The sequence below is a fragment of the Sphaerodactylus townsendi genome, linkage group LG03, assembly GCF_021028975.2.
Source record: "Sphaerodactylus townsendi isolate TG3544 linkage group LG03, MPM_Stown_v2.3, whole genome shotgun sequence".
NCBI lineage: Eukaryota > Metazoa > Chordata > Lepidosauria > Squamata > Sphaerodactylidae > Sphaerodactylus > Sphaerodactylus townsendi.
Genome location: NC_059427.1, coordinates 109,899,036 through 109,921,145, shown reverse-complemented (window position 1 = coordinate 109,921,145; position 22,110 = coordinate 109,899,036). Strand labels below are relative to the sequence as shown.

Below are 22,110 nucleotides of genomic sequence, written 5' to 3'. Positions count from 1 at the left end.
TGTGGGGGGGATCCTTGTGTGGCAGAAGCCTTCAATGTGGCAGCAGGCAAGATGAACAGTTTCCTTTTGTCAGGTTAATCTTTGATCTTTGCTCACATGATCCTGAGTGGTTTCTCAGAGGTTACACTGGAAAAGAGGCCGATCTCTTTAGCAGTAGTAATGCCATGAGGGGGCTCTGTGCTTGACAGAACCAACAGCCTCTCCTGTTAAGGGAAGCAGGATCCAGTATGAAATTCCAAGATTCTGGAGGAAGTGGCAAGAGCAGTGCAGCCCACATTTAACCTGTGACTCATTCTGTTCCAGATGCAGCCATGTCCTCAAAGGTCACGAAGCTGAATACCAGCTCTGTCCAAGGCAGCTGCGAAGTTTCAGCTGCCTCTCTAAGTATCAATGAGTTAATGACTGTTATTGTAACCAAACTTGAAATGTTAGAAAAACAAATTGATGAAAAGATTAAAGCAATGGATGACAAAGTGGAGAAGGAAATTTCCCATATACAAGAAAAACTGAACATGTTGGGAAATCAAATAGGTAGGTATACTGAAGGCAGGAAAACTGAAGAACAATGAAGAGAAAAACAGTTCACACAGAGAACCCTCTCACCAAAACCTATTTAACAAGATAGATGTGCCATGTGAGAAGAGGGGAAGGAGACCATCCATATGCACACAACCACCACAATAATCTTTGCCATGAGTTTTCCCCACCCATGAGTGGTCTTAGCAATTCTGGGGCATGGGCAAAAGACCCAGAATGGGGCCCCAGAGTCTATCTCTCCATTGCCCACACTGGTGGGTCCAACGAAGAAGCAGCTCTTGCCCCATGCCAAGTGTGTGAGAATTATTGCTGGAAGCTAGCTGCCAGAGTCCTAGATGGAGCAGGCACAAGCAGTTGCCACTGAACTGTCTACCGGGGCCCTGGATGGAATGTTCCTCAGTGGGTGGCCCAAGCCCCAAGCAGGACAGAGGTAAGAGAAGATGGCAGGAGCCACTAGCTTCTTGTCTCCATTCCCACCCCCTCTCTAGGGGTGGGCTGTGGGTGGTCATTGACCCGACAGCAAGGGACCTGGAGTAGCTGCCCTCATCACCCATTGGCTAAGACCATCCCTGCCCCCATATCGGACTTCCTTGTGTGTACACCTGACCCCACCCCTTCTTTTATAAGGCAACTAAAGACCATCCTTGAGAGGTTGGTTTGAATTTGTGGTTGTGTTGGAGAAGATTTTAATGTTCGCTGATTTGGTTGACTTAACTGCATTTTGGTTTATCAGACATTTTTGGTTTGCATTTTTTAATTCAGCTTTGAAGCTTTTTATTGGATTTTAGATTTTTGTTATACAATAAGTATTTAAAGCTTTAAAAATGAAAAGTCACTTGGAAAGTGCTACTGAAAAACAAGATACCATGTTTTAGGACCATCTATTTGGCCATGTCAGATCTTCCATATATATATAATATATATATATTATTTTATTTTATTAAAGATTAGTATCATATTTGTACAATAAAGATAAGATTTACAATTGTCTCACTAAATTTCTTACTCTGGGGTAAAGAATTCATTATGCCAGAACTTTACGATTACCCCGAAAGTTCACTAGTTATATGCGTATCCTAAGAGCTGGAGCTTTGCATCAATTACATAATATCATCCTTTATAAGAAGAGTAGAAACCCCATCAAATTTGGTGAAGGACATGAAAAAGTTCTTTAGAGTATATCACGAGAACTATGCAAGAGGGAAATGTAAGCAGGCGTAGGTAGAGGGAGAAGGCATTATGTGGGAGAAAGCAATTTTGAGCCTTGGCAAGCAAAGAAGATCAGAAAATAATCGGAAAAAGAAAAGAAAAGATCAATCGAGGAAAAGAGAAAGGAAAATTAGAAGAGAGAAAGAAAGTGATGAAAAAAAAGGGTTTTGGACTTCCTCCTTAGTTCTCTTGATTATATAATATATCAACCATATCTTCTTAATTACATGTTCAGTCTTCCTATTGCGTAAGAGATTTGGTTTCCCAACATTGCGACGGAGTATTAAAGGATAGTTTATTATATTCTTTGTTTGGCGCAAAAATTTTACTAAATGGTTGCCATAGTATCCTAAAAAAGAGATTCTATTGTATTATAATGTAATAAAGCTTGAAGAGTGCTCGCATATCATAAGCCGCTTGTAATTCCAATTAGGCCTGTGTCATCCAGTCTTCTTCAGAGGGAGTTGGTGGTAGATATTCCTTCCATTTTTGGCAAAATTGCCAATTCTTTGCTTGCCACTATCATATACAAAAGTAAATTTTCTGGTTTTTTTCCTATTTTAAACTCGATTATATTTAATAAAAATAGTTCTGGCTTAAACATAAATTCTATATCCAGAATTTTCCCCATAAGACAATTATGCCACCAGAGATGAATAAATGTCCCAGTCTGGACTTGGCATTTCCAACATTTATCCGATTGGTTTTGGTACATTTGGGCTAGTTTACTCGGATATAGGTACCATCTGTGTAGCATTTTATAATAATTTTCTTTCAATCTTATTGATTTTGTAAACTTTGCTTTTTTTACCCAAACTTTTTCCCACGTTTCCAGACTGATTTCTCTATTCAAGTCTTGGGCCCATCTGATCATACAATGTTTTACTTGATCATCTGCCAATTCTTTTTCTAGAATATTTTTATACAATTTGCTGTCAATTCTTCATTTGACAGTTTTTAATGTTTTCATCAGAAAAGACTCTTTTAACTCAAAACCCTTAGTTTTATCGATTTTAAATTTTTCCAGCAACTGTTGGTAATGAAACCATTGGCATTCTATATTATTAATTAGAATATCTTGTCTTTCTTTCATTCTATATTCATCCCCACTTTTTATAATCAAGTTATTATATCTTAACCAGTCAATATTGTCTTCAAACCTCATTTTTATGGCTTCTTGTGGTGAAAGCCAGCCTGGTGTTTGTGTGATATTTTTCCTTTTGTAGTCTTCCCAGATCTTGGATATGGATTTCCTTATTGCATGGTCCATGAACACCTTAAATTATTTACCTTGTGCAAACCATATATAAAAGTGCCACCCAAAAAATAAATCTGATCCCTCTAAATGAAGTAATTCTCTATCTTCTAGTGTCATCCATTCTCGAAACCAAAGTAAACCTGCAGCCTTGTGATATAATTCTAGATTGGGTAAACCCAACCCACCTCTTTTTATATCGTCACATAATACCCTATAACTTATTCTTGATTTTCCCTTCCCCCAAATAAATTTACATAAATCTTTCTTACATTTCCTTAAAAATTTCCCAGAAAAAATAATAGGTAAGTTTTGAAAAAGAAAATTCATTGTGGCTAAGACTGTCATTTTAACTAGCGCAATTTAACCCAATATTGATAGGTTCCGTTTCGATCATTTTTGAAGGTTTTCTGCCATTTTCTTCCAATGTATTTCGTAATTATTTTCAAATAGTAAAATGTTAAAGTTTGTTAAGAATATCCCTAAATATTTAACCTTTTTCACTATTATAAATTTTAAAGTCTCTTCAATTTTTCTTCTTTTATTTGGGTTTATATTAAAGACCAGTATTTTTGTCTTATTTTCATTAACTTTTAATCCAGACAGCTCGCTGTATTTATCTCTTTTTTTAATGCTTCCATTGATTTTTGTGTTGGGTCCAGGAAAATCACCAGATCGTTGGCGAACGCCCTGATTTTATACTCAAATTTTCTTTTTTTTATTCCTTTAACTTCATTATTTGTTTTTATATTTAATATAAATGGTTCTAGGGATAAAATAAAAAGTAGGGGGGAAAGTGGGCAACCCTGTCTCGTTCCATGTCAGATCTGATAGGAGCATCAATCTGGCCATGTCAGATCTCACTGGGTCTGCATTCTGACAATCAAATTGATTTAACATCCCTATTCTGTGCAAATTTAGCTGTGTGCCTAAGCCCACACTTAATTGAATGGGTATTAATGTGTTGTATTGTCGAAGACTTTCACGACTGGAATCACTGGGGTGTTGTCTCTTTGAATTCTCTTCAATCCAAATTTTTTCACAAGATAACTGGACTCCCAAATTGCATGCCCTATGCAGCCCTTTGTTTGGAGTTAGGTCAAAACTCCATGGAATCAGCCACTTGGCTGAGGACTTTTAGATTCTGGCTGCAAATTCATTTTCTCTCGGACTGTAATTCCTTGGTCCACCATCTGCTTTCTGACACCCATTCCAACCCCTGGTTTTCCATAATTGAAAAAAAATTGCCTCTATTGGACTGTCAGTGGATTCACTTTGCCCTTTGTCCTATTCAGAAGCTTTGTAGGAAATTGTAGGTAAGGTCCAATCCTATTGGATTAGAGGAGAGTTCTAATTCTACCTAATCACCTCTGTGAGCCAAGAAAAGTGCTCCCCCCTGTATTTTTCTGTCTCCCATTTTGAACATGGCCACTTGGCACACTACCTGTATTAAGCTTAATAAACCCTGTCTCAAGGAGAGCCTAAGTAATGCTCACTCCAGGCTTTAATTGTTATGCCTTCCTGCCCCTTTGTTACATGGCAGATTTTAATTAAAGCAAGAAAGGCTGCTTGTAAGTGCAAGATTTTGTGCTCCAAGTGTAGTCTATGATGGCTCAGTTTGAATCTCTGGCCCACCTTAATTATTGCTTCACTGTCTCTAGATTCAAAGGAAATCAAGATCCAAGTATGTGAATCTTACTCCTTTTTACATTTACTCCTTGATCTCTCCGATTTAATTAGGAATTACACACTCACTTGTTTGGACAACCCTGATCCTTTTCTCTGTATGATAGTGGCAAGGACTCCTTCTCCTGGAAGATTACTAAGCGCCAGTAGATTTCCTTCATCCCTAACACATGTATTTCCTCTGTGGTATTGTATATGCTTCTTAACTGCCGTTTTATTATTGTTGTACTGCTGTCTATGCCAATAAAGGCTTGCTTCACTGGGGTGTTGTGTGGTTTCCAGGCTGTATGGCCATGTTCTAGTAGCATTTTCTCCTGATGTTTCGCCTGCATCTGTGGCATCTATGGCATCTTTCAGGAAGGATCTCTAGATGGTAGTAAAGCAAGTGGAGATATATATGCCTGTGGAATGTCCAGGGATTGGGAGAAAGAACCATTCTTCCCCTGTTAACAAATGTAAAGGGTGCAATTAGCTTAAGCTTGATTTGTGGCATGTGTTGTAGTGGGATCCACCCATTTTATCAAGTGTAATTTAACTCAATGAAGATTAGCATAACTTCAATTTCAATTGAGGGCATCTTGCATTGTAGTGAGCCTGGCCCTTTTGATCCTTCTTTTGATTGCTTTCACTGACTTTTGTGAGGATGATCGCTTTGTCTCAGTGTGGATGTTCCATTTAGGTCTCACTGTCTCTGATTCCAGTGTTTTTCATTACTGGTACTGCCAAATGTTGTTGTTTTGTTCATTTTCATGGTTTTCCTTCCTCTTCTTCTCTGTTAGAAATTCTGTCCCATGTGTTTCTATATGGATTTCAATCTGGCTTCTCTGTGTAGTCTGCATAGCAGTTGTCAACTGGAAGCTGGTCCTGAGGAATTCTCTGTGGTTTTGAAATAATTATTCTGTGCCAAGGCCTCTTGTTCTTTATCACGTGTACAAATTACTGCTATTTGCTGATTCTTTTTTCCCAGGCTGAATTTTAGTTCTGCAAGAATGCCTGCTGCGGAGTGGGAGCTTGCACAGTGGCATGAGTGGTGTAGTGGCTAAATACAAGCAGTGGCTAAGAGCAGGTGCATTCACTGATTACATGGAGGAACCCGGGTTTTGATTCCCTGCTCTGCCGCTTTTTGAGTTTATGTGGGAGGCTTAGTTCTGGGAATCTCAGATTAGCCTGTACACTCCCACACATGTCAGCACTAGCCAGGTGACTTTGGGCTAGTCACAGCTTTTTCAGGAGCTCTCTCAGCCCCACCCTAACCTCACAGGGTGTTTGTTGTCAGGAGGAGGGAAGAGGTATGGAAGATTGTAAGCCCTCTTACTGAGTCTCCCTGTACAGGAGAGAAATCCAAACCTCTTCTCTTCTCTTCAAATTCCTTTTGAGGGTTCTTCTGTCTGGGTGCATGCGTTTGGTGGTGGAGGATGCCCTTTGTAGAGATTCTTGTCCACAGTTGTTTATGCCACGGTACATGGTAAGGACTCCCTGCAGAAGTTTTTTGTAAAGATCCCTCCTTTATCTCCCTTCTTGCTTGAACATAGTGACATTTGTTGAATTCTTCTTAAGGTGGAGTCTGTAGATTGTTTCAAGGTTATGTTTCTTCATCAGTTTCCCTATATGATCAGTGATTCCCTTCTCTATGTAATTTTTGGTAAGAAACCAATTTCCCCTTTGAAATCGGCTGTTTATCTTCTTTTCTTCCCCTAAAGTGGGTTTGGTCCTTGGTCTCATGGCAGCTCTTCTGATGTCTGTAGTGGAGTAAACCATTAGCCTGAAATTTCTCCAGAGAGCCAACCCAGTTTCTGTAAGTGGGATTCAGTTCCGGTTCCTTTGGAAGGAGGTGGGAGTTCTACAGATTCCTTTTGCCACGATCTAATCTGGAAGCTCTTTATTGTGCTCCTTTTCCTTGTTCCTGGACATAATGTTTTTTGCCCATATGTGGAGTAGATATCTATCAGTGTGTGTAGCTTTTCTGTAGACTGTGTGGCCCAATTGTTGGTTCAGTTTGCGGATGACTAAGACATCTAGAAATTGTAGTTTTCCCTCATTTCCTTTTTCCATAGCAAATTGGATATTTGGGTGGATATTGATATCCAGAAACTTGTTTAGTTCTTCTTCTCTGTGGCTCCAAATTTTGAACGCGTCATCCACATAATGGAACCATGTGGGCTTTTTTGGTGCTGTTTCCAGGGCTTGTTTCTCAAAATGTTCCATGTAAAAAATTGCTGTTACAGGGCAAATTGCACTCATGGCTACCCCATCTCTTTGTTCATAGAATTCATTATCCCGTTGGAAGTAGCTTGTAGTGAGGCAATGTTGAAACAGGACTGTAATGTCTTTAGGGAAAATCTGGTTAATGAGTGCAATGGTGTCTGCTATGGGGACCTTGGTGAGTAGGGAAACCACCTCAAAGCTGATCAGTTTAAGATTGCTGATTTTTTTCTATGAAGTGATCTGAGTCCTTAATGTAGTGTGTAGTAAGTCCAATATGGCTTTATAATTGTGCAGCCAGAAATTTTGCCAAATTGTATGTAGGGGATCTGATGGCTCTCACAATGGTCTGAGTGGAGTGGAGTCCTTGTGGATTTTTGGGAGTCCAAAAAGTCTAGGAGGAAGAGCTTCAGATTTGCATAAATGTTAGGATCAATTCAGGAGTTCTTAATCAAAGTGTTGGTTTTTCTGGTGATTTTGTTGGTAGGGTCCTGTGCCAATTTTTTGTATGTTGTGAGATACCGAAGTTGTCTGATTTTCTCTTTGTATTGTTCTGTTTTCTTCTAAGTGATTTACTCTCATGTGTATGTAGGGAGTTGCATGTGGCAGTTTCTCCCTGAGAGAGCACGCTACCAATTCGCGGTGTTGCCTGTAGCAGGAAAGGAGGGTTTTATCTCCTAGAATGCAAAACCTAGTGGTTTTGGATTAGAATTTGACTGATATAACAAATGCACCAGCTCGTGGGCTTGCCAAGAACAGATAACCTAGAGAGGGAGAACTTATCAAGGCCTTGGGGTGGATCTTCTTTCTAAAATTATGCTCAGAGGTTCTGGCTTTTTTGGAAACTATTATCCAGTCTCCTCTTTGGATTACCTGAGAAGATTTCCCTGGTTCCTGAAATTAAAGTGCTGGCTATTTGGACTTTCTACCTATTTTATCTTGTAGCCAGGAGCCTTTCTTGTCTTGTTTTTATTTTTTGTTCTGGAGGGGGAAACTCCTACAGAGGAGATGATTATTTCTTTGGAAGCTCTTTGGGATGAAAGCTTGACTGGAGGAAGTCAGCAGAAGCCATTTAATCATCATTGGGCATGTAAAGCTAATGAGGGGCCAGAATGACATCACAGGCTCATACACCATGGCATTACCTTTTTTCTGCCAACTTTCTTGGCGAGAATGATAATTTCTGAATCAGAATTGTGGTCTTTGATGCCTTTTCTTTCTTTCCTCGTTGTGGTACTGGAGGGACGTTTTGCCTTTCTCAGAATCCTTGCTGTTTCCCCTGTTAATGTATTAATTGTAAGTTCCCAGGACCATTTCAGTACATGCCATCCAACATAATACAATTCTTCAGTTTCAAGGATCTTTCTGAATGAAATGAGAAAGACTAAGGAATTAACTCAGAAGACTAAGATGACTGGGAAATTCATAGCATCCTGTACTGTAGAAGTAAAGAGTATTGAGCCCAATTGTCTATTATCCCAGCCCCTTGTGTTGATCACTCCTTCCTGCCACTATTGTTTGACCTGATATATAATCTTTCTCTCTTCCAGATATCCTCAATTGTCCTTCATGTTGGCAGGAATTTCAAGGAAGCTGCTATTACTTCTCAGGAAATGCAAAAACCTGGAGCAAAGCTAGAGACATATGTATTACAGTTAATTCCTTCCTGATTGTTATTGACAGTAAGCAAGAGCAGGTAAATGGTATCATTAGATAGAAAGAACAGGCCAGTTAGCTATTCAGTCTTCATGCAATCTTTTGTTTCCTCTTAGACCTATTCACCCCTCCACTTCATAAGAATTCAGGCATTCCAGTGCCTAATTCTACCTTCTCCCTGTCCTTTTCAGAGTCAGAGGAGAACTGGGAAACCAATGTGCTATCACCCAGTTTGGAGTAACCTTTGGGACTTTTCCCTGTTAATTGGATTTTCCTTTAAATTATTGTTAACGCAGGAAGTTGTTAAAATTAGACGGTCCACAAATTCTATGGGCCTAGGATTTAAGATGACAAATGTTTTTTTTCTCCTAGGATTTTGTGGTTAGCAAAATGACATTACCAGTCTGGATTGGTTTGAGTGATGAAGTGGAGGAAGGTCAGTGGCGTTGGGCTGATGGATCACCTCTTGGACAAAGGTATACTGATAATGCCCAAGTCTTCTTTCTGCTTCTTCTGTGACACTTAAGGAGGAAAAGGTGTTCCTCCCCCCTCCTGAAACTGCTTTGCGCCACTGCTCAGTTCCTCCCTGCCACTGTTGAAGAGACCTCGCCTTAGTTATTAGAGCTCATAGAGTTATTAGAGCAAGAGGAAGAGATGTGTGACTGCACATGTGACCACTGGATGAATAACTGCTACAGGTAAGCGCAATACAGACATCAACATATACCTGTGCAGTCCCATTGGGAAAGTAGCAAACTCACTCAAGTCTTGGATGGCACGTGTGAGCTCTTAAATGAATAATGCTTGGGGTAGTGCCTTTCTGACTGCTACATGTTTCCTATCATTAACGTCCATGGAACAGAGTTTGCAAAAGTGTAAGCAAAAAACCAGGCCCCCTTTCTCAGCTTAAAGAAACCCCCAAACACCCAGTCTGGAGGCTGCAGTGCCCCTCTCCCTCTCAGAGGAAGAGGGGAACTGAAGTTTCCAGCCTCAGCGCTTTTTCTTTAAGCTGAGAAAGGCTCCCTTTCTCGGCTTAACCCCCCCCCCCCAAATGCCCAGACTGGAGGCTGTAGCGCCCCTCACCCTCTCAGAGGGAGAGTGGCGCTCCAGCTTCCTCTGCCCATTGTTCACAAAGCTCTCCCAGTTCCCAGCCCATCTCCAGCAAGGTTGCTCTGCCCATGGATCACAGGATCCAATGGAAAGAGCAAGTTCTTCCAGCCCCCACCCCATCCTGCTTACTCTCCCTATGGATCACAGGATCCATGGGCAAAGCAAGCTCTCTCAGCCTCCCCCCACCCCCCCGCATGCATCCTCCAGGTGCTTACCACCTCCCTGGCTCACATGGATCCCCACAGGACCCTGGGATTGCTGTGTTCCTAGATTCTATGATTCTAGGGGCGCATTGGGTTCTCTATAATGTGACATCAACTTTGAAATGACCTGGTGCAAAAATCGTTGTTGGTTGTGGTAGGGGAGGGCAGTTGCTTAAAAGGGGTGGGGCGCAAAACTCAAATTTTGCCCCGGGCTCCATTTTTCCTAGTTATGCCTCTGCAAAATCCCAACACTAAGTTCTGGTCATTGAATATGTATTGCATAGGTCCTCTGAAAGTGGCCTCAGAGGAGACATAGGGGAGTATACATTCATATTTGATGGATATGCTGGATCCAATTTATGACATTACAACAGGGGCGTAGCTAGGGAAAATGGGTGCAGCCCCTTTGGATCGAGAAATCTGAAGCCCCCCCCCCCCCCCCCCCCCCGATATGGGCAGCTGTCTCCACTCCACTCACTTACTACCAATGAATAATCGATTTTTTTTTTTACTGCACCTTATGGCCTCATCTCAAGGAAGAGTCACCATCTCATTATATGGAAATCATTTTGTCCTAACTCACAAATCTGAACAGAACACAGCAATGGGGCTTCATGCTGTACACAGCAGGAAAATTAAAAAAAATGTTGAAAACATTCCTCAAAATCAAGCTTCCAAAATGTTTTATTACTGCTATGAAAATGTTATTTTATGGTGTTTTATATCCTAGCAGACCCCCAGCTTGCACCCCTAAGCATTAGGAAATACAATGTACGAAGTAGCCAGGAGGAAAGGCAAGGAGGGAAAGGGGCCAAATTTTAACAATAACCAACAATCGTAAGGGGTGCACTTACTTGCAACATGAGATTCCAACAGTCTTTAGAAATGCGTGAATCTTAGAAAACTTGGAATTAGCTTAAAAATAAATTATTCTTTTATAAAATAACTTAACTCTGAAATAAAATACAAATATTTCTGTACAATACGTTGGAATGTAGTCTTCCATGGTATAGATTCTGAGTTACAGTCACATGCCTCTCTTATTATCTTTATATAACTGTGGCAACTATTCTTGGAATCATTAATTGATTTCAGCGATGCAAAAACTTCAACCAAGAGTTAGCCATCTTGAGGGATTCTCCCTTCAACAAATCGATACTGCATAAGGTTTACAGATGCACTTTAGAACTCCCCTAGAATCCCATTTTTCAAGGTCCTGTCTCCACACTCCCAAGTCCCATCTTTCCTCAAGGACCTTCTCTTCACAAATTCCTTTGAGATCATTACAGGATCCAAGACCTGGCTGGGGCTCGCCCTCGGCTGCTCTGGGGGTGTTTGGAGCACTCCATGGAGCCGGCAGGGCCTTCTGCAAGGATTTTTCTCTCCGTGAGAGAGCTGGAGACTTTCTTGCAGGCTCTCTTACAGGAGAAAAATCACTTGCAAAAGGCCCTGCCGGCCATGGAGGCCGTGCCAAACACCCCCAGGAGCAACCAACTGAGAAGAAGAGGAGTCGCCCAGGCCACCCCCACCCTCCCAAACAGCGGTAGTCGTTGCCGTCACTCGCCTGTCCCGGCCGGATCGATCCAAGGCCAGTCTGGCTGCTCTGCCAGCCAGTGCCTCCAAGGCGTAGGCTGCCTCTACCTTGGACTCTGTTGTTCGCTCTTCAGGCTCCGGCGGATGTTTATGGGCGCTTAGGGGACTGCTGGTGGCTCACTAGAAGTGGAAAGTGAGCTCCCTTTGCAGCAGCCTTTCCAAGTTGCTCCTTCTTCAAGCAGCCGTATGCTAGCCACAGGTCACACATGTGGTGCCTGTTCAAGCAATGTGGCCGCACGCCCCTTGTAAACTCCCCGCTTAACTCCAGGCAGGCCTCTATGCACGCCCCAACAAGGAGGGGCCTGTTTGGCTATGCACATCCGCCTCCCCTAGCAGTGCCCCAGCCATAACCGGCAGCCAGCGAGCGGCAGCTAAGCCATTTCCCACGTGACCTGGCAGGGAGCCTGCCTGGGAGTGGACTCAGCCTCCTGACTGTCCCCAAGTTGGAGCTTTACGCCAGTGCATGACAACCAACCTTGGATGGCCAACGAGTGCAATCTATAAATGACAAGTTCCTTCTCTAACACCAATGTTGCCAATATTGAAGAATCAGTGTAGGGTTGGGATGGGTTTGAAAAATGGTATGTCAGAATCATGGGCTTATATTGGGAGGAAGAATATGACTTAGATGACTTCAGCAATGCTTTTTCCACATGCTTGGTTTTGTTATGAGCCTTTTATTGGGAAGTCTCTGAAATACTTGTCTTGGGAGATGCCAGGGTAGTAGTGGATTGCACCCCTTTCAGCCTTATTGCCAAAGCCAAAGGCTCTGAAGCTGAATATGTTGGAACCAGTGACATTTAGACCCACCTTTCAAGATTCAGTCTTAGCTTTGTGATCAGACATTTGTTGGAAGCAGTGCTGAACCAATCTCTTTCCCATAGAGCAGCTTTCAAACATGATGCTCTGTCATGTTTCACTTTAGGAGTGAACATTCTACATGCTGGGTACCACAGTAGTGAACAGAATCATTGCCTATTCCTTTGCAGCTGGTAGACAGCATGAAGCTTCTGAATAGGTCACTGCAATGTTGCCATTCTGGCAAGGACGTAGGTAAGGGGGGGTTCTCGGGTTCAACCCCCTCCCATTCATGTCCGAAGCTCCGCCCCACCCCACCCCACCCCGTTTGTGGGTTTTAAAAACATTTTTACTGTTTTTGGGTTTTTGGCTTACAGGGGGCGCATTGTTTAGGCTAGCAGCACCAAACTTTCAGGGATTGTTTGGAAGACCTTCCTAATGATACTACCCAGGTTTGGTGAGGTTTGGTTCAGGGAGTTTAAAGTTATGGACTCCCAAAGGGAGTTTCCCTTGTTTCCAATGGAAGCTAATAGGAGATGGGGGCTTCACCTTTGACGGTCCATAACGTTGGACACCCTGAACCAAACTTCACCAAACTTGGGGGGTATCATCAGGAGAGTCTCTTACTGATACCACCCAGATATTGTGAAGTCTGGTCCAGGGGGTGGTCTCAGTTTTTGCTATGAACTCCTGCAAAGGGAGTTGCTCTCCATCCTCCATTGTTTCTGTAATGGGAGCTTTTAATAGGTGGAGGATGGGGTTTTAAGCTACACCTTTGATGAGTCCCTACTTAACCTCTTTGGACCCCTGGAACCAATTTCTTCCCACCCAAAACCTAAAGTGGTATCTATTAAGAGAGTCTCCCTAAAGATACCCCTGAAGTTTGGTGCTTCTAGCTTAACAATTGCATCCCTGGACAGCAAGTGGTGGCACTTCCTCCCAAATGTCCCTGAGGGATTCTCCTTTAAAATCCAAACCTGCCCCCTTCAGCATGGATTTAAAGCGTGAGAATCTGAGGTCCCTCAGTTTAGGGTAAGAAAAAAGAAGAGTTTGGACTTTATATCCCCTCTTTGTCTCCTGTAGGAGACTCAAAGGAGCTTTGACAATCTCCCTCAGCCCTTCCCTCACAACAACCACCCTGTGAGGGTGAGCAATTCGAGAGAGCCTTTGAAAAGCTGTGATCTAGCTCCTAAGGCTCCCACCCTAGCCACTGGTGGCATGGGCATGGGAGTGCACAGGCTAATCTTGAATTCCCCAGATAGCCTCCACAGCTGCAAGAAGGTGGCATGGAGCCAGGGAACTTAAAACCCGGTTCCTCCTAGATTTAGAGAATGCACCTCCAGAGCATAACCTAACTCATCAGCCTCTACCTTACATTGGAAAGTGGGATGCCTGTTTCAGGGTGGAGGGGATAATCCACTTTTTGGGGCCCAAACAGCACTCACTCTTCTAACTGTTTGCTTTAACTGGGGACCCCAGATTCTCTAAGGTGAATTTAAAGGGAGAATTTGGGCTCTCTGGTTCAAATACCATTGAAAGTGATGCTGTTTGGGGGTGGACTCCAGCATCACATGCTGGACTTGCTTGGGGGGGGAGGGGGGGGGGACAAAGGTGCCAGATTTTCCAGCACTGGGTCTCCCAGTTCTACTCTCCTAGTCCCTTTTGCCCAGAGGGGTGAAGACAGAAGGAACTTACCAGTTCATGCCCGGCTGGGAGGAGGCCTGCTGAGTGGGGGGGCAAAGGTGCAGGAGGCAGGGGCAGGGGAGCAGGAGACAGGGGAGTCTGCCATCCCCAGCCTCAAGAGGAGCTCTTCAAGGCTTTTTTCTTAAGCGCTAGGCCAGGGGCGGGGCTTGGGGAGGCATGGCCATGCCCTAGGGGCAGGTGGGGGTGTGGCCCCACCCCCGAAACCCCCCCATAAAAAATCTATACCTACATCCCTGCATGCTGGCTTGGAAAACCTCTGGAGATTTGGGGAAGGTAGGGTTTGGAGAAAAGAGTGGGTTCAGCAAGGATGTGATGCCATACAGCCTACCCTCCAAAACTGCCATTTCCTCCGGGGAAACTGATTTCTTTACTCTGAAGATCAGTTGTAATTGCAGGAGAACTTTAGACCCCATTTGAAGTTTACAGTTCTATGTGCTGCATCTAATAAAACTACTAGGAGCCTGAATGTCTTCAATTTGTCAGACCCTGGCTCAAGTCTCTAAAGCTAGATCTGCCCTCAAAGATCATGACTTAGAGAACATTTTGCTTTGAGCCAGAAGTATTTTGCCTGTCTCTGGGGCACACGATCCAGCATTAGCTGATGTGTCAATAAATGGTTTCACCTTCATGTCCCTTTCAGGTCTTTGAGATTAATATTGAAAGCAGCTGGTCATTTGTGTGGAGTTTTCATTATTCTGTAGTCACTGAGCTTTTCTTTTTCAGTTTCTGGAAGCCAGGAGAACCCAATAATTTTGATACTGGAGAAGATTGTGCCATCCTGTTGAAAGAGAACAACTGGAATGACTTTAACTGTGAAGGCAAATTCCACTTTATCTGTGAGAAGACAGTAAATTGTGCACAGCCCCAAGAAAGGAAGCAGTGAATCTCTCTGGTCCTGCTGCATGCTTTAATTGGTTTCCTTCTATTATAGCAGTGCCTTTTAAAAATAACTACAGAAATATGAATGTACAAGTTAACGTTTGCTGTTCCATTGTGTCTGGACTGTTTTCCAACTCCCCATATATGGAGCTAATTAACCATTCCCATAGAAGCTGTACGTTCCCATGTTTTATTTTTATTTATTTTTCCATTAAAAAAAACATTTCTAAAAATAAATTGTCTCATGAAATTAGCGAAAATGAAATGATGATATTGTCAATACAATATTAGACAAGATTGGCAGCTTCAATTATTATTGTTTTGCTGCTCATTACCTCTAAGAATTGTGGCAGAGAGTACATGTACATTTTATTGATTTTTAAACAATTTTTTATAATTGAATTGCAACAAATCAAGTTAGGAATTTGCCTAATTGGCTGCAGAGGTCAAATCAAAATGAAAGCTAAAACTCTTGTTCAGCCATAAGAGAAAAGCTTAAGATAAATACTTTAACAGAAGAAGACATGCCGTAATTGAACATATCACATGGAACTAGCAAGAAGCACAGCTGATGAGATGTCCCAGAAATCAATACTGAATAGGTCTACTCAGTATTCTGCTCAGGTTTATTCAATGGGGCTTGCTTCCAGGAAAAAAACTATTAAGATTACATTGCTAGTGTCTTCAATGGATGAAAATTAAATTTGGAACAGATGTGTGCACAATCTCATCCACAGCTTCATTCATAATTCTTTGGGTTTGAACTAAAATGCATGATTGTGTCAGGCAACTGTCCAGTCTTTCTTTGGGGGGGGGTTTTAATGTCAAGGGGCGTAGGATAATGCGGCAAAACTGGACAGATGTTAATGAATCTGTCTCTTCCATGGTAATGCCTGTGCAATTTAGTGTCTTCTAATAAAAATAGTTTTCACAAAGTTTTGAATGGGTTTGAACATGACTTTTAAATTACACTTGCAATTAAGTATTTTGGACATGAAATCAACATGAGGTACTTTTTAAAATGTGTTTTCCAATTTGATATAAGGCACAATAAACATGCTAAATCAGATCATGCACTATTTGGGGAATCAGACTTTTTAAAATTTTAATCAACATAATTATGCCCACAATAAATAAATAAATATTCATTGACAAAAATGTATTTTGTGAAAGGGAAAAAACAGTTTACTTGTATATGTCACCTGTTGTTATGAGACTTCTTCCCCATTTTGCTATTACCAATATTGTCCTTACATCCCTGCCCAATAGCAATTGATATACTGATACTAATACCAGGGGGGGGGGGGGGGGGAGAGAGAGAGAGAGAGAGAGAGAGAGATTTATATATATATATAAATTGATGTCTATTCTAAAACACAGCCAGTTCTAGGGAGATTTCTTTTTTACTCCAAATGATCCCTAGTTCCTATTCCAATTGCTCTAATGTAGTGTCTCCCCATTTTAGTTTCTCATTTTGTACTCAGTCCCGTGCTTCATTTATAAAGATTACGTTAAATTTGAATATTTTGTGCCCCACAAATACCATCTAACTTGCATCATCTGTAAATTTCAGTTCCATGTTATTTGCTAAAATTAAAAACTAAGCAGGGTCTGGAGTTCTTCTGGAATTACAACTCAACTTCAATTCACATCCCTTGGAAGAAAGGACAGCTCCTTTATTACACAATTAATTCTATTACGAATAAAAAGGTCTTCAACTGTCTCCTAAAGACTGACGGTGAGGGGAGTCAGATGCACCTCCTGCTATCTAAGTAGACAGCTTCCACTTTAGTTGGCACAATTCACTGGAGACAAAGAGCAAGAAAGAAAAACATAGAATTGATAACCTATGTATCCCAGGATAGTTTTTGATGAAAACTCTCGAACGAGCAGAAGGCGGTTGTATAATTAAAGTATGGTTTTACTAAATAATAAAAATAGTATCCCAAGAAATATATTTTAAGCAATGAACACACACACAAAGCATACCAGGACTGACTAAGAGAAAACAGGAAAGTTGGAAAGAGTTTCAATTAAATTAATGTTTTCACTCATAAATAGTTCCCAAAATTGTAACAAAAAATAAATTATATAAAAATAAATTAGGGTTAGGGTTATGGCAAGGGCAGAGGCTCAGGCTTGCCTTATTGTGATGATGAGTTCTAGGGTGCAGTCCGAGAATAGGGCTATGGTAAGTTTTAGGTTTTGAGTTTTTGTTACAATGTTGCGAACAATTTATGACTGAATAAATTAAATAAAAATAAAAATGAAATGAAAATAAAAATTGAATAAAAATAAAAATAAACCCCTGGAGGTCGGAGAGCAGCATGGCGGATCCCTGCAGCACTCGAGAGCGATGCTGGACATGAAGGTCAGCTGAGGGGGCGGACCAAGAGGCAACTCCATGCAAAGCCGCCTCTCCAGCTGGGGAGGAAGTGGGGGCCGCTTGCACGTTAGCATGCGAACGGTCCGCAAGCCTCCACCAGCTTAAATTATGCCAGTGGAGGTTCATTTCCACGCGTGTGTGGAAAGGGCCTAAAGCAAGCCTGAGCCCCTGCCTTTGCGTTAACCCTACCCCTAATTTATTATTTTTGTTTAATTTATTCAGTCATAAATTGTTCCCAAAATTGTAACAAAAACCTGAAACCAGAAACTGACTGTCATCCTATTCTCATAATTTTGTCTCCAATAAGATTTTCGGGGTATAAGCGTTTGAGAGTCAGAGCTCCTTTGTCCCAAATCCTTAGTGAAGAAAAGCCAGTCCATTTTAGACCAGAACAGCCAATACAGATTCTGTGTCTTTTTCTTTCTCTACGATGGTCGCCAACCAATCAAGCCATCTCAAAATAAACAAGGCTTTTCTCCCCAGCCTAGCGGCTAGGCTAGGGCCATGCTGGCAGAGGCTGATGTGAATTGTAGTCCGTGCACATCTGGAGCGCCATAGGTCGGCCATCCCTGTCCTAGCCGTTTCAAAGGAGCTCCACTCCCTATTAAAGCACACACACACACACACTCCCACATCCATAGAGGGACGTCTGATATAAAACTGCCTCTCAATTCCAATACAATACAGCTTCACTACAGAAACGTGGAAGTCTAAAACAACACCATCCACAATCACGGTCAAAGGCACCTTTACGTTTTTATCGGAAGTTTAGTCTGCGCATGACTCCTTGAATGACTCTATGGTCTATCTCCCAAGAGCTACTTCCGGTCAGGCGTTGGAGGGGTGGGGCAGGAATGGTGTAGTGTTGGGAAGCAGCTGCGGAAGCGTCGGGGGTTGCAGAGATGGGGGCTCATCTGGCTCGTCGGTATCTCGGGGATGCCGAAGTGGAGCCTGATCCGCTTGATATGCCGACCTTCGACAGCCAATACGGCTTGCCGGAACGGAAGGAGCGCGGTGAGCGGACTGGGGGAGGAAGAGGGGAAGGTCACCTAGACAGTCGTGCAACCTGAACCCAAACCAAAGCCCATTCCCACTCCACCCCCAGTCGGGTGACCTTCCAGGCGGTAAACGGCGACGATGGCGGAAAATATTTGCCGGTTTCCACCTCGGGCGTTGGGGGTGCCTTAAGGCAGCATCTCTGTGTTGCTCACCTACAATCCTGCCCTGTATTGCAATGGTTTACTCGAGTGATGTTTGTCTCTATGGTGCTGCTGGACTCAAATCTAGATGTTGGTCTGTTGAGGAGACCAATGTGAGCCATAGACTACAAAAGCTGATTCCAGTATAAAAACAGATTAATTTTTAAGGTGGCATAAAACTCCTGTTTATGCTGAGTGGATGGGGTTCTGTAGAGCGCAGTTGTCTGTCCCTCACCAGGATCAGATGTGTTCTTGAGAAGAGGCTGTGGTTCAGTGTGCAGAAATCTTGGGTTGCAAGATTTTTGCACATTGAGATGCAAAAAAATCTTGGGATTGATCAGACTTTGTCTGAAGTAGAAAAGACATATTTGCCTGAGACTCTGCAGAGCTGTTGAGTACACTAATCTAGAAGGCAGTTTCGTATGTCCTCCTTTATTCATTATGATTAGCCAATATGTCTAGATCAGGGGTAGGGAACCTGCGGCTCTCCAGATGTTCAGGAACTACAATCCACCCCCCCCCCCCCCCACCCCCCCCCCCCCCCACCCCCCCCCCCCCCCACCCCCCCCCCCCCCCACCCCCCCCCCCCCCCACCCCCCCCCCCCCCCACCCCCCCCCCCCCCCACCCCCCCCCCCCCCCACCCCCCCCCCCCCCCACCCCCCCCCCCCCCCACCCCCCCCCCCCCCCACCCCCCCCCCCCCCCACCCCCCCCCCCCCCCACCCCCCCCCCCCCCCACCCCCCCCCCCCCCCACCCCCCCCCCCCCCCACCCCCCCCCCCCCCCACCCCCCCCCCCCCCCACCCCCCCCCCCCCCCACCCCCCCCCCCCCCCACCCCCCCCCCCCCCCACCCCCCCCCCCCCCCACCCCCCCCCCCCCCCACCCCCCCCCCCCCCCACCCCCCCCCCCCCCCACCCCCCCCCCCCCCCACCCCCCCCCCCCCCCACCCCCCCCCCCCCCCACCCCCCCCCCCCCCCACCCCCCCCCCCCCCCACCCCCCCCCCCCCCCACCCCCCCCCCCCCCCACCCCCCCCCCCCCCCACCCCCCCCCCCCCCCACCCCCCCCCCCCCCCACCCCCCCCCCCCCCCACCCCCCCCCCCCCCCACCCCCCCCCCCCCCCACCCCCCCCCCCCCCCACCCCCCCCCCCCCCCACCCCCCCCCCCCCCCACCCCCCCCCCCCCCCACCCCCCCCCCCCCCCACCCCCCCCCCCCCCCACCCCCCCCCCCCCCCACCCCCCCCCCCCCCCACCCCCCCCCCCCCCCACCCCCCCCCCCCCCCACCCCCCCCCCCCCCCACCCCCCCCCCCCCCCACCCCCCCCCCCCCCCACCCCCCCCCCCCCCCACCCCCCCCCCCCCCCACCCCCCCCCCCCCCCACCCCCCCCCCCCCCCACCCCCCCCCCCCCCCACCCCCCCCCCCCCCCACCCCCCCCCCCCCCCACCCCCCCCCCCCCCCACCCCCCCCCCCCCCCACCCCCCCCCCCCCCCACCCCCCCCCCCCCCCACCCCCCCCCCCCCCCACCCCCCCCCCCCCCCACCCCCCCCCCCCCCCACCCCCCCCCCCCCCCACCCCCCCCCCCCCCCACCCCCCCCCCCCCCCACCCCCCCCCCCCCCCACCCCCCCCCCCCCCCACCCCCCCCCCCCCCCACCCCCCCCCCCCCCCACCCCCCCCCCCCCCCACCCCCCCCCCCCCCCACCCCCCCCCCCCCCCACCCCCCCCCCCCCCCACCCCCCCCCCCCCCCACCCCCCCCCCCCCCCACCCCCCCCCCCCCCCACCCCCCCCCCCCCCCACCCCCCCCCCCCCCCACCCCCCCCCCCCCCCACCCCCCCCCCCCCCCACCCCCCCCCCCCCCCACCCCCCCCCCCCCCCACCCCCCCCCCCCCCCACCCCCCCCCCCCCCCACCCCCCCCCCCCCCCACCCCCCCCCCCCCCCACCCCCCCCCCCCCCCACCCCCCCCCCCCCCCACCCCCCCCCCCCCCCACCCCCCCCCCCCCCCACCCCCCCCCCCCCCCACCCCCCCCCCCCCCCACCCCCCCCCCCCCCCACCCCCCCCCCCCCCCACCCCCCCCCCCCCCCACCCCCCCCCCCCCCCACCCCCCCCCCCCCCCACCCCCCCCCCCCCCCACCCCCCCCCCCCCCCACCCCCCCCCCCCCCCACCCCCCCCCCCCCCCACCCCCCCCCCCCCCCACCCCCCCCCCCCCCCACCCCCCCCCCCCCCCACCCCCCCCCCCCCCCACCCCCCCCCCCCCCCACCCCCCCCCCCCCCCACCCCCCCCCCCCCCCACCCCCCCCCCCCCCCACCCCCCCCCCCCCCCACCCCCCCCCCCCCCCACCCCCCCCCCCCCCCACCCCCCCCCCCCCCCACCCCCCCCCCCCCCCACCCCCCCCCCCCCCCACCCCCCCCCCCCCCCACCCCCCCCCCCCCCCACCCCCCCCCCCCCCCACCCCCCCCCCCCCCCACCCCCCCCCCCCCCCACCCCCCCCCCCCCCCACCCCCCCCCCCCCCCACCCCCCCCCCCCCCCACCCCCCCCCCCCCCCACCCCCCCCCCCCCCCACCCCCCCCCCCCCCCACCCCCCCCCCCCCCCACCCCCCCCCCCCCCCACCCCCCCCCCCCCCCACCCCCCCCCCCCCCCACCCCCCCCCCCCCCCACCCCCCCCCCCCCCCACCCCCCCCCCCCCCCACCCCCCCCCCCCCCCACCCCCCCCCCCCCCCACCCCCCCCCCCCCCCACCCCCCCCCCCCCCCACCCCCCCCCCCCCCCACCCCCCCCCCCCCCCACCCCCCCCCCCCCCCACCCCCCCCCCCCCCCACCCCCCCCCCCCCCCACCCCCCCCCCCCCCCACCCCCCCCCCCCCCCACCCCCCCCCCCCCCCACCCCCCCCCCCCCCCACCCCCCCCCCCCCCCACCCCCCCCCCCCCCCACCCCCCCCCCCCCCCACCCCCCCCCCCCCCCACCCCCCCCCCCCCCCACCCCCCCCCCCCCCCACCCCCCCCCCCCCCCACCCCCCCCCCCCCCCACCCCCCCCCCCCCCCACCCCCCCCCCCCCCCACCCCCCCCCCCCCCCACCCCCCCCCCCCCCCACCCCCCCCCCCCCCCACCCCCCCCCCCCCCCACCCCCCCCCCCCCCCACCCCCCCCCCCCCCCACCCCCCCCCCCCCCCACCCCCCCCCCCCCCCACCCCCCCCCCCCCCCACCCCCCCCCCCCCCCACCCCCCCCCCCCCCCACCCCCCCCCCCCCCCACCCCCCCCCCCCCCCACCCCCCCCCCCCCCCACCCCCCCCCCCCCCCACCCCCCCCCCCCCCCACCCCCCCCCCCCCCCACCCCCCCCCCCCCCCACCCCCCCCCCCCCCCACCCCCCCCCCCCCCCACCCCCCCCCCCCCCCACCCCCCCCCCCCCCCACCCCCCCCCCCCCCCACCCCCCCCCCCCCCCACCCCCCCCCCCCCCCACCCCCCCCCCCCCCCACCCCCCCCCCCCCCCACCCCCCCCCCCCCCCACCCCCCCCCCCCCCCACCCCCCCCCCCCCCCACCCCCCCCCCCCCCCACCCCCCCCCCCCCCCACCCCCCCCCCCCCCCACCCCCCCCCCCCCCCACCCCCCCCCCCCCCCACCCCCCCCCCCCCCCACCCCCCCCCCCCCCCACCCCCCCCCCCCCCCACCCCCCCCCCCCCCCACCCCCCCCCCCC

General features: G+C 49.8%; 2 protein-coding genes across 2 annotated transcripts in view; one reads left to right on the top strand and one right to left on the bottom strand.

The window, feature by feature from the left end:
- The first annotated feature begins 311 nt into the window (after positions 1 to 311).
- On the top strand, positions 312 to 14,836 carry LOC125427836 (C-type lectin domain family 17, member A-like). The gene is made up of 4 exons (XM_048487391.1): positions 312 to 531; positions 8,440 to 8,585; positions 8,918 to 9,021; positions 14,677 to 14,836. The coding sequence occupies exons 1-4, from the start codon at positions 312 to 314 to the stop codon at positions 14,834 to 14,836; spliced, it is 630 nt and encodes a 209-aa protein (XP_048343348.1).
- A 735-nt stretch (positions 14,837 to 15,571) lies between these two features.
- LOC125427835 (very-long-chain enoyl-CoA reductase-like) overlaps positions 15,572 to 22,110 on the bottom strand; it is a 62,054-nt gene continuing 55,515 nt past the window's right edge. The window contains exon 11 of the mRNA XM_048487390.1: positions 15,572 to 15,635. Coding sequence (XP_048343347.1) covers positions 15,572 to 15,635 — 64 coding nt within the window. The remainder of the gene's footprint in view (positions 15,636 to 22,110) is intronic.